General features: G+C 55.8%; 1 protein-coding gene across 1 annotated transcript in view; it reads left to right on the top strand.

Moving 5' to 3' along the window:
* Nucleotides 1-13,095, top strand: part of SPNS3 (sphingolipid transporter 3 (putative)) — a 56,117-nt gene that overhangs the window by 3,979 nt on the left and 39,043 nt on the right. Inside the window, exons 2-7 of the mRNA XM_032271692.1 lie at nt 2,564-2,629; nt 7,972-8,108; nt 9,128-9,279; nt 9,960-10,026; nt 11,109-11,257; nt 12,188-12,340. Of these exons, the coding sequence (XP_032127583.1) occupies nt 2,564-2,629; nt 7,972-8,108; nt 9,128-9,279; nt 9,960-10,026; nt 11,109-11,257; nt 12,188-12,340 (724 nt within the window). The remainder of the gene's footprint in view (nt 1-2,563; nt 2,630-7,971; nt 8,109-9,127; nt 9,280-9,959; nt 10,027-11,108; nt 11,258-12,187; nt 12,341-13,095) is intronic.

Genomic DNA, 13,095 nt, shown 5'->3' with positions numbered 1-13,095 from the left:
CAGCCTGGTCAGCACAGTGAAACTCCGTCTCTACTAAAATTACAAAAAAATAAGCCAGGCATGGTGGTGTATGCCTGTAATCCTAGCCACTTGGGAGGCTGAGGCAGGAGAATTGCTTGAACCTGGGAGGTGGAGGTTGCAATGAGCTGAGATAACACCACTGCACTCCAGCCTGGGTGACATAGTGAGACTCTGTCTCTAAAAAACAGCGACAGGCCGGGCGTGGTGGCTCGTGCCTGTAATCCCAGCACTTTGGGAGGCCAAGACAGGTGGATCACCTGAGGTCAGGAGTTCAAGACCAGCCTGGCCAACAGGGTGAAACCCAGTCTCTACCAAAAATACAAAAATTAACTAAGCATGATGGCATGTGCCTGTAATCCCAGCTACTTGGGAGGCTGAGGCAGGAGAATAGCCTGAACCCAAGAGGCGGAGGTCGCAATGAGTCAAGATTGCACCACTGCACTCCAGCCTGGATGAAAGAATGAGACTCCATCTCAAAAACAAAACAAAACAAACAACAAGAAATAAAATATTAAAAGTGGGAAAAAGACACACTGGTTTGTATGCCAGGTTTTGGTGGCACCTGGGGACAAATTAAATGTCTAAACAAAGATTTCTTACGTTGCTTCTCTGTTTCTTTGATTTTTTTTTTTTTTTTTTTTGAGATGGAGTCTCACTCTGTCACCCAGGCTGGAGTGCAGTGGCGTAATGTCGGCTCACTGCCACCTCCACCTCCTGGGTTCAAGTGATTCTCCTGCCTCAGCCTCCCGAGTAGCTGGGATTATAGGCAGGTCCCACCACTCCTGCCTAATTTTTTGTATTTTTAGTAGAGACAAGGTTTAGCCAGGCTGGTCTGGATCTCCTGACCTTGCGATCCGCCTGCTTCAGCCTATCAAAGTGCTGGGATTACAGGTGTGAACCACCACACCTGGCCCGATTCCTTGATCTTTATGCACATGGGGCAGGTCTTGGAGGTGTGCATGCAGGGCTTTCTTGGGGTGGGTGTTTCTGTGGGGACCCACGTGGGGGCTTCTGTTCCCCTTCTGTGGTTCTGGGTGTGTGGACAGGATGCCTGTGGCTGAGATTTGAGTCTCAGCTCTTCCAGCTTCACATGGTTAAGCTTGGGCACCTAGAGCCTCTGTTTCTTTGTCTGTAGAATGGGAGCAGTGAGAGTCCCCACCTTTTAGGATGACAGTGTCGTGTGTACAGCTCAGGGCCTGGGTCTCGGTCATCTTCCGATCATAAATGTGATGATCATTCTTCTTCATGATAATGAAGGGCCAGAGCTGCCTGGCTCATGTGAGCGGGTACTGCAGACTCAGAACCTTCTGAGATACCACCAAGAGGCTACCAGGAAACAGACCCTAGTGTCTGGGAGACCCACTTTGTCTCTGTGCATTAGCCGGGGTACCCGCTGCTGCGCCTAGGGAAGAACATGCTTATGCGTGTACGTGTGTGTGCAAGCCGGGACACTTGTGTCTTTGTACATATCTGTTCATCTGTGCATGCCTGGTGATTGTGCATGGGCAAGGCCGCCGTGTCACACACCTCCAGGGGCTTCCGTTTACACAGCGGCCTAAGTGAAGCACTGTGCACCTCGCAGCAAGAGAGCCGCCGGCCCCTCCAACTGCACCGTGGGTGGCAGCCCTGAGCCTATGCACAGGCTGGCAGAACTCTGGGCGTGTCTTTACGGGTTCATCTCGCTGCACGTGTGTATGTGTGTCTGGGTGTATGAGGCTGGGTGTACATGTCTGTGAGTGTGAGTTCCGCGTGTGTGTATATTTGTGCCTCTGCAGGTGTGTTCCTCTGGCAACGCCTTGGTTTTCTGTTTTGTTTTGCTTTGTTTCTGAGAGCAAGTTTTGCTCTTGTTGCTCAGGCTGGAGTGCAATGGGTGCGATCTCGGCTCACCGCCACCTCCACCTCCTGGGTTCAACGGTTCTTCTGCTTCAGGCTCCTGAGTAGGTGGAATTACAGGCACCCGCCACCACGCCCAGCTAATTTTTTTTTTCTTTTTTGAGACAGAGGCTCGCTCTGTGGCCCAGGCTGGAGTGCAGTGGTGCAATCTCAGCTCACCGCAACCGCTGTCTTCCGGGTTCAAGTGATTCTCCCGTCTCAGCTTCCTGAGTAGCTGGGACTACAGGTGTAAGCCACCACGCCCAGCTAATTTCTGTATTTTTTTTGTTGAGACGGGGTTTCTCTGTGTTAGCCAGGCTGGTCTTGATCTCCTGACTTTGTGGTCTGCCCACCTCAGCCTCCCAAAGTGCTGGGATTGCAGGTGTGAGCCACGACTTGGGTCTGTGTTCGCACATGAAGCGGGGAAGGAGCCACGTGGCTGCAGGCGTGTGTGTAAACGTGTGTGTGTGAACATCTGTGCCTTCGGGATGCTTGTTGCTTTGAGTGTTTGATATGCACACACTTCTCTGTGTGCCTGCTCTTGTGTGCATGTGGTTATACATGTGTGGGAGACGGGGACAGGACACTAGGCTGGGTGCCATGCCCTGTGCCCCTTTCGACGCCAGGAGGGCAACTTCCCATTTTGCGAGCACTGTCCCTCTGTCCGCAGGAGTGCTGCTGGATGTACAGACGTTTTTCCACATCAGTGACAGCAATGCTGGTTTGCTTCAGACTGGTAAGGAGGAGTCCCAGCTCTGGAGCTGGGGCCCTGGGCTCATGCTGGGGTGGGCTCTTTCAGTGGCTCATGTTCTGTGCCCAGCTTCAGCCCCGCTGGGTCCGCTGGCACAGGGAGTGGGTGGGGTGTGGCCTGAGGGGCGATCTGGGCAGGAGGAGGAGGGAGCCTAGGCTGGGACAGCCGCACGAGCTCGAGTGGAGGGTACCGCAGGAGAGCAGGGGGAGGTGGGGCTGGGAGAGGCCCCGCGCTTCAGCTCCTGGCTGCGGAGCTGATCACTCCGTCCCTTGGCATCGGTGAAGCTCAGCTGTGCACCTGAGGCTTGCTTGCGTTTGAGAAATCATGATGTGTGCTTTCCTCTCACGGACCTGAAAAATCTGACTACTGGGACACACGAAGACAGACAGACACAGACACAGACAGACAGACACATCCGCCCGCATGGGCTCAGAGGGGCGCGGCCCACAGAGAGCTTAACACCCGGCAGCGAGGGCGGCCACACGTCCCATCTCAGCATCAGAGCGGTTGGGGCCACGAGGCATGAACTTTTCCCCTGTGGGTGCCTGGATGGCGACACACACCCACTGGTGCCACATGGTCACAACACATGACACACACGTGCACACACACCCAGCTTGTAACTAGCATGTGCTGAGGGGCCTCCTAACAGCCCATCGTCTCAGGGCTTTGGAACATGACTCTCAGCTGGGCGCGGTGGCTCACGCCTGTGATCCCAGCACTTTGGAAAGCCGAGGCGGGTGGATCATGAGGTCAGGAGTTCGAGACCAGCCTGGCCAACATGGCTAAACGCCGTGTCTACTAAAATTACAAAAAAATTAGCCGAGTGTGGTGGCATACGCTTGTAATCCTAGCTTCTCAGGAGGCTGAGGCAGGAGAATCTCTTGAACCCAGGAGGCGGAGGTTGCATTGAGATGAAATGGCACCACTGCACTCCAGCCTGGGTGACAGAGCGAGACGCCATCTCAGAAAAAAAAAAAAAAAAAAAAAAGAAAGAAAAGGAACATGCTTCTCAAACTGGGTACAGGTATCCCTGGGGATATACAATAACTTTCCAGGGGCTGCATGAACACAGAGAGTTTTGAGAGATTGACTCGTTTCTAGATGCTCAAGCCTGTGTGTATTTTCCTAAAATGATCTGCCTGAGGAGAAGCCTGTGGTCAGCCTGTGCCTCCCCTTCCTCTTCTTCCCCTTCCCAATTCCCTGTCTACTGAGGGAAGCAGACAGGGACTCCTCTCCCTGTCCTGGGTGTAAAACCCTCCAGGCTCCCTCCCGCGTGGATGCTTGGTTTCTGTCGGGGGGGCCTTGGGAGCGAAGCAGAGCATCAGGAGACATGTGCTGGGGAGGTTTGCTCCAGGCTCCAGGCCCAGGCAAGGAGCCAGGCCTTATCTAGCCATCCCTGCGTGCCATGTCTACCATCTATCCACAAATTAGAATTCAGAGTGAGATAATGGTCCCAGGGATGCATGTTCACACATTTCTTTCACTGAAAAAAACAAAACCAACATTTTTCTTATAATCAGTTTGATTGTGTAATTGGTTTGGCAGAAGAGGATGGGCGTCCTTGCTTAGATTCTACTGCAGAGATTTCCCAGAAACGGAATCAACTCGGCCCTGTAGCTCCAAGAGTTTGGATGAAAATACAGTTAAAAAAAATACGCAACAACGTGGGAAATCCCATCCTTGGCAACGATTCAAGCTTATGATAAGAACATTTTAGTGCTAGCTGAAAATGTGTGGAGGGGTACGTAGTTCTAGAAACTTCTTTGAGAGTGACGTGAGCGAGAGTTAGAAGATCACGGCTTTAGAACACGCATCATTTCCAATTGCCCCTCAGTCTTGTGGCCAAGAGGCCGGCAGCCGATCTTCCAGCCACATCTTGGTTAAGTAGCTGAAGTAAGACCATCTTGGTTCAACACCCACAGCTTTCTCGATTAAATAGATAATGGTGGTTTAGTCAATATTTCCCTTCACTGGTTCTTTTTTTTTTCTTTCTTGAGATGGAGTTTTGTTCTTATTGACCAGGCTGGAGTGCAATGGCATGATCTCGGCTCACTGCAACCTCCACTTCCTGGGTTCAAGTGATTCTCCTGCCTCAGCCTCCCAAGTAGCTGGGATTACAGGCGTCCACCACCATGCCCACTAAGTTTTGTATTTTTAGTAGAGATGGGGTCTCACCGTGTGGCCCGGGTGGTCTTGATCTCCAGACCTCAGGTGGTCTACCAGCCTTGGCCTCCCAAAGTGCTGGGATTACAGGCGTGAGCCACCGTGCCCTGCCCTTACCTGGTTCTCACCATAGTGGTCAGGATTATTACCACAAGACCTGGGCCACAGAGGGAGGTGTGTGTGTGTGTGTGTGTGTGTGTGTGTGTGTGTGTGTTTGGGAGTAGGCGAAGAGAAGGGTCATCTTTGCAAAAACAACCCAAAAATGTCATGGAAGAGTCAGTGGGCTTGGAGGCTGATGGTCTCTGGTGGCTCAGGTGAGTCTCTTCACCTTTTTGGGTTGCCGTGCAATGGCCCTTAGCCCCAGCCTGTTGTCTGTCCACAGGGCTGCTGAGAGGAGGAACCTGGTGACTGAGAGAGAGGTTGGTGAAGAGATAGAGGGGCTGGGCTGGGCACCATGGCTAACGCTTGTGATCCCAACATTTTGGGAGGCCGAGGTGGGCAGATCACCTGTGGTCGGGAGTTTGAGACCAACCTGGCCAACACGGTGAAACCCCATCTCTACAAAATATACAAAAATTAGCCAGGCATGGTGGTGGGTCCCTGTAAGCCCAGCTACTCAGCAGACTGAGGCAGGAGAATCGCTTGAACCCAGAAGGCGGAGGTTGCAGTGAGCCGAGGTTATGCCATTGCACTCCAGACTGGGCCACAGAGCAAGACTGTCTCAAAAAAACTAAAAGAGAAAGGGGTGGAAGGTGAGGAGACGCAGTGGTCAGGCTCCCTCCACCCACCCGTGGGGCAGGGAGGCTGTGGAGTTTGTTAATTCATTAGTAATATTTTAAACTGACACTGACTTGGCCCTTACCCCGTGCGAGGCAGTATTCTAAGTGCTTTAAATATCAGCTTATTTTACATTCACGACAATCCCACGAGGCAGGTTTTACTCTTATGCCCATTTTCCATTTTGAATCCAGGAGGTGTGCCTCCCGAGCCTCTTTTAACTCCGGGAGGATTCATTTCACCTGCTATGTCACAGAAATGATTTGAATTTGGAGATGCTGGGAAATAATGAAGTGTCTGTGTTCCCCTTGGGAGAGGCACCTGCAGGTTCACAGCGCGTCTGCAGGTTCAGGGACTTACAGCCCGCAAGTGATCCCTGCAGATGAGAAATATGGGGAAATATATATATATATATATATATATATTTGTTTTCTTTTGCTGTTTGTTTGTTTTTTGAGATAGAGTCTTGCTCTGTCACACATCCTGGATTGCAGTGACACAATCTTGGCCCACTGCAACCCCTGCCTCCCAGGTTCAAGTGATTCTCCTGTCTCAGCCTCCCTGGTAGCTGAGATTACAGGCACAAGCCACCATGTCCAGCTGATTTCCGTATTTTTAGTAGAGACGGGGTTTCACAATGTTGGCCAGGCTGGTCTTGAACTCTTGACCTCAGGTGATCCGCCCGCCTCAGCTTCCCAAAGTGCTGGAATTACAGGTGTGAGCCACTGTACTCAGCTGGGAAATATTTTTTATAACTTTTGGGTAAAGAAGATATACATAAACAAGACATGAAACAACCCTTACCCCTCTGGAAGGTTAATAAATTTGACCACATCAAAGCTAAACACTTCTGTATGATGGTGAGTGAAATTATGCAATTAGTAGTAATAATAGGTGACATTTATTGGACATTTCCATGAAGCTATGCAGATAGCTTTTATGTGCTTTATTTTACTTCATCCTGTCAGTAATGCAACAAGAGAACAGTGCTGCTGATGAAAGGGAGCATGAAGAGTTAAGGAATTTGCCTCGGGTCACGCAGCCAGAGTGGTGAGCCAGGATGCAAACCCAGCCAACTTAGTCCCAGAAGTTGCGTTTTTAATTCTTAAAACAAATATAAAAAACGATGGGAACTTATTTCCAAAACATATTAACAAACAACAGCCCAGTGGAAAAATGGAGAGCGTGCCGGGCGCGGTGGCTCACGCCTGTCATCCCAGCACTTTGGGAGGCCGAGGGTGGGTCCCTTGAGGCCAGGAGTTCAAGACCAGCCTGGGCAAGACCTCGAAACCCGATCTCCACAAAAACTACAAAAGTTAGCCAGGTGTGGTGGCACACGCCTGTAGTCTCAATTACTCTGGAGGCTGAGGTGGGAGGACGGGTTGAGGCCAGGAGACAGAGGCTGCAGTGAGCTGAGATCGAGACACTGCCCTCCAGCCTGTGTGACAGAGTAAGACTCTGTCTCAAAAAAAAAAAAAAAAGGAAGAAGGAGGTATAAATACATCTGTGTCCAGGGAACGTTTTACCTAGTAGGAAAACCAACTCTTTCCAGTCTTCCTGGACTCGTCACTAGTTCACAGTCAGTGTGCTTGTTCTTTTTTTTTCTTTCTTTTTTTGAGCTGGAGTCTTGCTCTATCACCCAGGCTGGAGTGCAGTGGTGTGATCTCAGCTCACTGCAGCCACCGCCTCCCAGGTTCAAGTGATTCTTGTTCCTCAGCCTCCAGAGTAGCTGGGGTTACAGGCGCCCACCACCACACCTGGCTAATTTTTTGAATTTTTTTTAGTAGAGACGGGGTTTCACCATGTTGCCCAGGCTGGTCTTGAACTCCTGAGCTCAGGCAATCTGCCTGCCTCGGCCTCCCAAACTGCTGGGATTACAGGTGTGAGCCACCAATCCCAGCACAGTGTGCTCATTCAAAACCATCCTCGTCCGCTGCTCAGAGCAGGCCCAGGTGGACTTCCCTCTTCCCCTGCTTCCTGTCGCCCCAGCAGGTGTATGAAAGAAGAATCAGACCAGTCCCATATCCAGGCTCACAGGGGTCACGTGTCTTTGTAAAGCCGGGAGACTGTCATCTGCTCCATGCCTGACGCTCCGTATTCACTCCCATCTCACCTTTACCAGCCTGGAGGGGATGGTGACTTCTCCAGTGTTGGGGTGACGCTCAGAGCCAGTGCCGGGTCCAGGCCCCCACACTCTGGGCTGGGGTTGCGTGCTGGCAGAGCACTGTGAGATTCACCTTATCTTTTCTTCCTCATGCCCTGGGCCAACTGCCAAGATGCCAGCTTGCGGCATCTGAGTCAGGCTCCTTCCCCGGGTCTGCCGGGCCACCTGCCCCACCACAGTTGTGGGGGGGACCCAGGCTGCCCCTGTGTGTCTCCTCCAGTCTTCATCGGCTGCCTGCTGCTGTCTGCACCCGTGTTTGGCTACCTGGGTGACCGACATAGCCGGAAGGCCACCATGGGCTTCGGGATCTTGCTGTGGTCAGGAGCTGGCCTGGCTGGCTCCTTCATCCCACGCCAGGTAGGTGTCCAGGCCCCTGCCCAGGCCCCTGGGGCCCCTTCCCCACCTGCTTCCTCCCTGGCCCAGCGCCGTCAGAGCTGGGTGGGGACAATTCTTCTCCATTCCCGGCTATGAGTGGGGGTCGAACTGAGGGCTGGGAGAGGAGGTGAGGGCACAGCTCCCAGCTGAGCCTGTACAGGTCAGAGTCGGAGACTTTCTTTCTTTTTTCTTTTTGTTTTTGAGACAGAGTTTTGCTCTTGTTGCCCAGGCTGGAGTGCAATGCCGTGGTCTTGGTTCACTGCAACCTCCACCTCCTGGGTTCAAGCGATTCTCCTGCCTCAGCCTCCCAAGTACCTGGGATACCAGGCACCTGCTATCGAGCCCAGTGAATTTTTGTATTTTTGTAGAGACAGGGTTTTACCTTGTGGGCCGGGGTGGTCTCGAACTCCCAACCTCAGGTGATCCACTCGCCTCAGCCTCCCGAAGTGCTGGGATTACTTGCATGAACCACCGCACCCAGTCAAGCTAGTGGACTTTCTTTATTTTATTTTATTTATTTATTTTTTTAAAGATGGGATTTCACCATGATGGCCAGGCTGGTCTTGAACTGCTGACCTCAGGTGATCCACCCACCTCGGCCTCCCAAAGTGCTAGGATTACAGGCGTGAGCCACCGCGCCCGCCCTGCTAGTGGACTTTCTTAACAGGAGGCCTCCTCTCTCCTACCTCTCACTGCCACACCAGGTTCATTTCGGCCCGACTCTGCTGGGGTGGGGCTGAGGGTGACAGCTGCTGTCTTGGGGAACTGGCCTGGTTAGCCATGGGAGGACCCAGGAGAAGGGCTCCCCTGAGCAGGAGGGCAGGTGGTGGCTGCAGGGGACACACGTGTGACTTTGGGAACCTGGAGGGGGGAGGGTAGTGAGGTGTCTGTAGCCCCGATCCCCTCTCCTTCCTCTGGGGTCCTGTGTCATGGGTCCCCTTGGCCCCTGGCCCTATGGGTGGCTTCTGGAACTCACTGTGGTCTTGTGCCCGCTTGCCCAGTATGCTTGGCTCTTCTTCCTGTCCCGGGGCACCATGGGCACTGGCTCCGGCAGCTACGCCACCATTGCACCCACTGTCCTGGGCGACCTCTTTGTGAGGGACCAGCGCACCCGCGTGCTGGCCGCCTTCTACATCTTCATCCCCGTGGGAAGGTTGGTATCACCCATGGGCCCACTTCCCCAGGTGGTAAACTGAGGCCCGAAGGAGTCAGAACAGGGGCTGGGGTGGGTAGGAGAGGTCAGACCAGAGGAGCTGGGATTGGAGTTCTCATGCTACCCCTTCCTCACTGTGTGAGTTTACCTTTCCAATCCTCAGTTTCCTCATCTGTGAACGGGGCAAGGCTGCCAGCTGATGGGCGGGGAGGAGTAGAGGGCATGGGATGCACCTACAGATTCGTACACTCGGCGGCCGCGCGGCCCATGCAGGGAGGGGCCGGCCAGGGAGGCCAGGGGAGGAAGTGTGCCAGGACCAGGCCCTGCACCCACCACAGGCTCGGCCCGGGTGGGGCTTGCAGTCAGGACCCTGGCCTCTGACCCTGCTTTCCTGAACTTGCCTGACTTAAGCAGGGCCCGGCCTTGGGCAGGAGGGTGGAGGGTGTCCCCATAGGTGGGAGAGTGGCGCTGGGGGCGGGCTGGGAGCCAGAGGCCGCTGGTGGCTTGATCAAGGGCAGTGGACATCTGGGCCCCACGTGGCTTACTTTCCTCAGTGAAACAACTCTGAGACTGCAGAGGGCCAGCTCCCTGGGGTGGTGAGGGTACCCTGGGTCAGGCTGGCCATGGGGTCTGCCTCCTGCGCCCCCCCACAGCCCATCACCCTCGCCCCTCTGTTGCAGTGGCCTGGGCTATGTGCTGGGGTCGGCTGTGACGGCGCTGACCGGGAGCTGGCGCTGGGCCCTCCGAGTGAGTCCAGCTTCCTTGTCTTCCCTCTGCTTTCCCTCTGGACCGGCAGGGACTTTCCAGCCTCGGATGACCTTTGCCACTTGGCATAGCACCCGGCGCCACGGTGGGGGGCGGTGGTCAGGCATCAGCAGCTTTGGACATTTGGGGCCTCATAGGGAGCGTGGGTTGTGGAGGTCGTGACCCTGGGTTCCAAAGCTGGCTACTTCGTGTCCTCCATATGTGACCTCAAGTGAGCCGCCTTCTTCTTCCGAGCCTCAGTTTGCCTGGGGGCGGAGTGGGGATAGTAAATGCTACCGGAGGCATCTTGGGGGTCAGTGAGACAGAGATGGAATTTCCGAGGATCATGGCACCGAGGAGGCCCTTGAGGGCTGGCAGCGAGGCTTGCTGGGCAGTGGGGCAGGATGCTGGGAAGACGCTGTGCAGGCCCTGCTGCAGGCAGGGGCTGCAGGCATAGTGACTCCAATGTGGGCACGAGACGACCATTCTGCAGAGGAAGGCGCTGAGCTCAGCCCTAGGAGTGCCCAGGGGCTGGTGTGTGGAGCACTGAAGCCAGAGCCGGAATCTTGCGGGTGGGGTGGGCTTCAAGGAGGCAGGTCTGACCTGGCTCGAATGTATCGTCTCATGGTCTGAGCTGTTTGAAGGCCACCCAAGGCAGGCAGTGAGATCCCGGTCCTTGGGGTTTGAGCCGAGGGGCCCCTAGGAGGGGATACCAAAGACGGGTGTGGCAGATGGAGGGCTGGCCCAGGGAAAGGTCAGCTCTAGGGGCAGCAATCCTCGGGAGGCCAGGCCAGTGTAGCGAGGGTCCCTGTTCTCAAACATCTCAGGCCCACTGGCCCCGAAAAAGTGATGTCAGTACTGGAAAGACAGGAGTTACATCAAGCCCCAAAGAGACCTCACTCCCCAGAAAGGCTGCAGGGGAGTGGGCTGAGAAACAGGGGTACGTCCCACTCTGCAGATAGCAGCACCCAGGAATCATGTCACCCCGACTACCCCAGGGCCTGGACCCCAGAGGTCAGACGCTGGCTGGTACTGTGGCCAGCTGTCCCCGGGGTTCTCAGCGTCCTGGGCTCTCTTGTCCCCAGATCATGCCCTGCCTGGAGGCCGTGGCCTTGATCCTGCTTATCCTGCTGGTTCCAGACCCACCCCGGGGAGCTGCGGAGACGCAAGGGGAGGGGTCTGCAGGAGGCTCCAGGAGCAGCTGGTTCAAAGACGTCAGATACCTGGGGAGAAAGTGAGTGTCCCTGCCAGCCACGGAAAAACCCCTTTGTCTGCCCCAGCCTCATTGACCCCCCTTTCTCCACCTCCAGGGAGCCCTCCCTGGTTGCCCAAGTATTCACAGCCCTCCTCTTCCTCTGAGATTCCATTTACCCATGGAAGTGGCCCCCGCCTCCCTTAGAGCTCAGCCCCCCATCACCTTGCCGTGTGACAGAAATATGGACAGGGAGGGAGGAAGATGGCGTGAGCCCCAGCCTTGCTGCTGCTGCTGCCCTGCATTCAGAGCCTTGCTGTCCGTTTATTCAAGAAGGAATTCTCCAGCCTTGCCCGCTTCTCTGGGTTTCGGGGAGGATGCTGGGAGTTCATCACTCACCTCTCCCAGCCTCGTGGCGTGTGTCATCCTCGGTGCCAGCCACCCCTGGGGAGGCAGGCAGGGGTCCCCTGCTGGTCCCAGGCCTCGGAGTCACTGCAGTGCAGGCCATGGACAGGACCCAATTCTGGTGCTGAGCCGTGGCACTGGCCAGGAGGACTCAGGGGAAGATGGGGCAGCCAGGAACAGCTTCCTACAGAATGTGATGCTGGATGGGGGCCCCTCAGGATGGGGAGAGTGGAGAGAGGTCCTGCAGAGAGGAGGGAGGGAGGAGGCGGCACGCCAGAGCCAGGGGGTGCCGGTGGGGGACTCAGAAACGTCGGGGAGGCTGGAGCTCAGGGCGCTGCCGGGAAGGATCTGGAGGCTGGAGCTTGGGGAAACCTGAGTGCCTTCTTCTTTGGCGCCTCAGTTTGCCTGCCTGTAAAGAGGGGGTGGCGAATGCTGCCTACGGAATCTTGAAGGTCAACGAGACACGAGATGGAAAGTTCCCGGAGTGCCCAGGAGCGGGAGGGTGCACAGGCCCCTTCAGCCCCAGCCCCGCCCGACGTCCGTCGAGGCACCTTGTCTGTCTTGCAGCTGGAGTTTTGTGTGGCTGACCCTCGGCGTGACCGCCATGGCCTTTGTGGCCGGAGCCCTGGGCTTCTGGGCCCCCAAGTTTCTGCTGGAGGCGCGCGTGGTCCACGGGCTGCAGCCTCCCTGCTTGCAGGAACCGTGCAGCAACCCCGACAGGTGAGGGCGTCGGGGGCCCGGGGCCCAGCTTGGGGGGCGGGGGTCTCTCACTGAGGAAGTTCTGAGATCTGAGCTCGTTTCTTTGGGGGGAGCACGTGGCGCTGTGTGGAGACAGTAGGAACCGGCCACGGCCAGGCCCCCTTGACTTCTCTGGGCTGAACTCCCCGTCTCTCCACCCTTGGGGCTGCTGTCGGCGCCGGGAGGTGCCTGTGGGAGACAGGGGTGAGGCTTCTGCGGGGCCTGCGGGATGGCAGGAGCCTCAGAACCATCCTGCCGGGGGCCTGCAGTGTCTTCCGTGAGGGCATCCCGTTCTACGCATGGCAAACGGGGGCCTGGAGGCCTCTCTGGTTTTGGGATTTCATGTGTTGGGAAGGCTGCTGGGAGGGGGCGCGGGCACTCTGCCCTCGGGGCACAGCCTCTCCCGCTTCCTGCCTGGCTGTCTCTGCCACCCTGCCAGGCTCCACTTCTGTCCCTGCCACCGTTGACCCCGGGCCCCAAGAGCTCCAGTGACCGCTTAAGGCTGAGTCAAGGACATCCTCCCTGAATAGCAGGCCCCTGACCCTCAACCCTGGCCTCCTCTCTGCCTCCGGGGCTGCTCCTCAGCCTCCCTGTGGCCTCCTCCTCCTTTCTGACCCTGTCCTGGTGGGCCCTGGGGACGCTGTCCTCTTCCCTGGAGCCCCATCCTCCCCAGGGCTTCGGTGACACTCGTCCTCTGCTGACCGCCCCTCCTCCTCCTTCCCTCTTCTTTCTTCCCT

This window comes from Sapajus apella, unplaced genomic scaffold, assembly GCF_009761245.1.
Source record: "Sapajus apella isolate SASKATOON/1434 unplaced genomic scaffold, GSC_monkey_1.0 scaffold245, whole genome shotgun sequence".
Classification (NCBI taxonomy): domain Eukaryota; kingdom Metazoa; phylum Chordata; class Mammalia; order Primates; family Cebidae; genus Sapajus; species Sapajus apella.
This window is presented reverse-complemented; position numbering and strand designations above follow the sequence as displayed.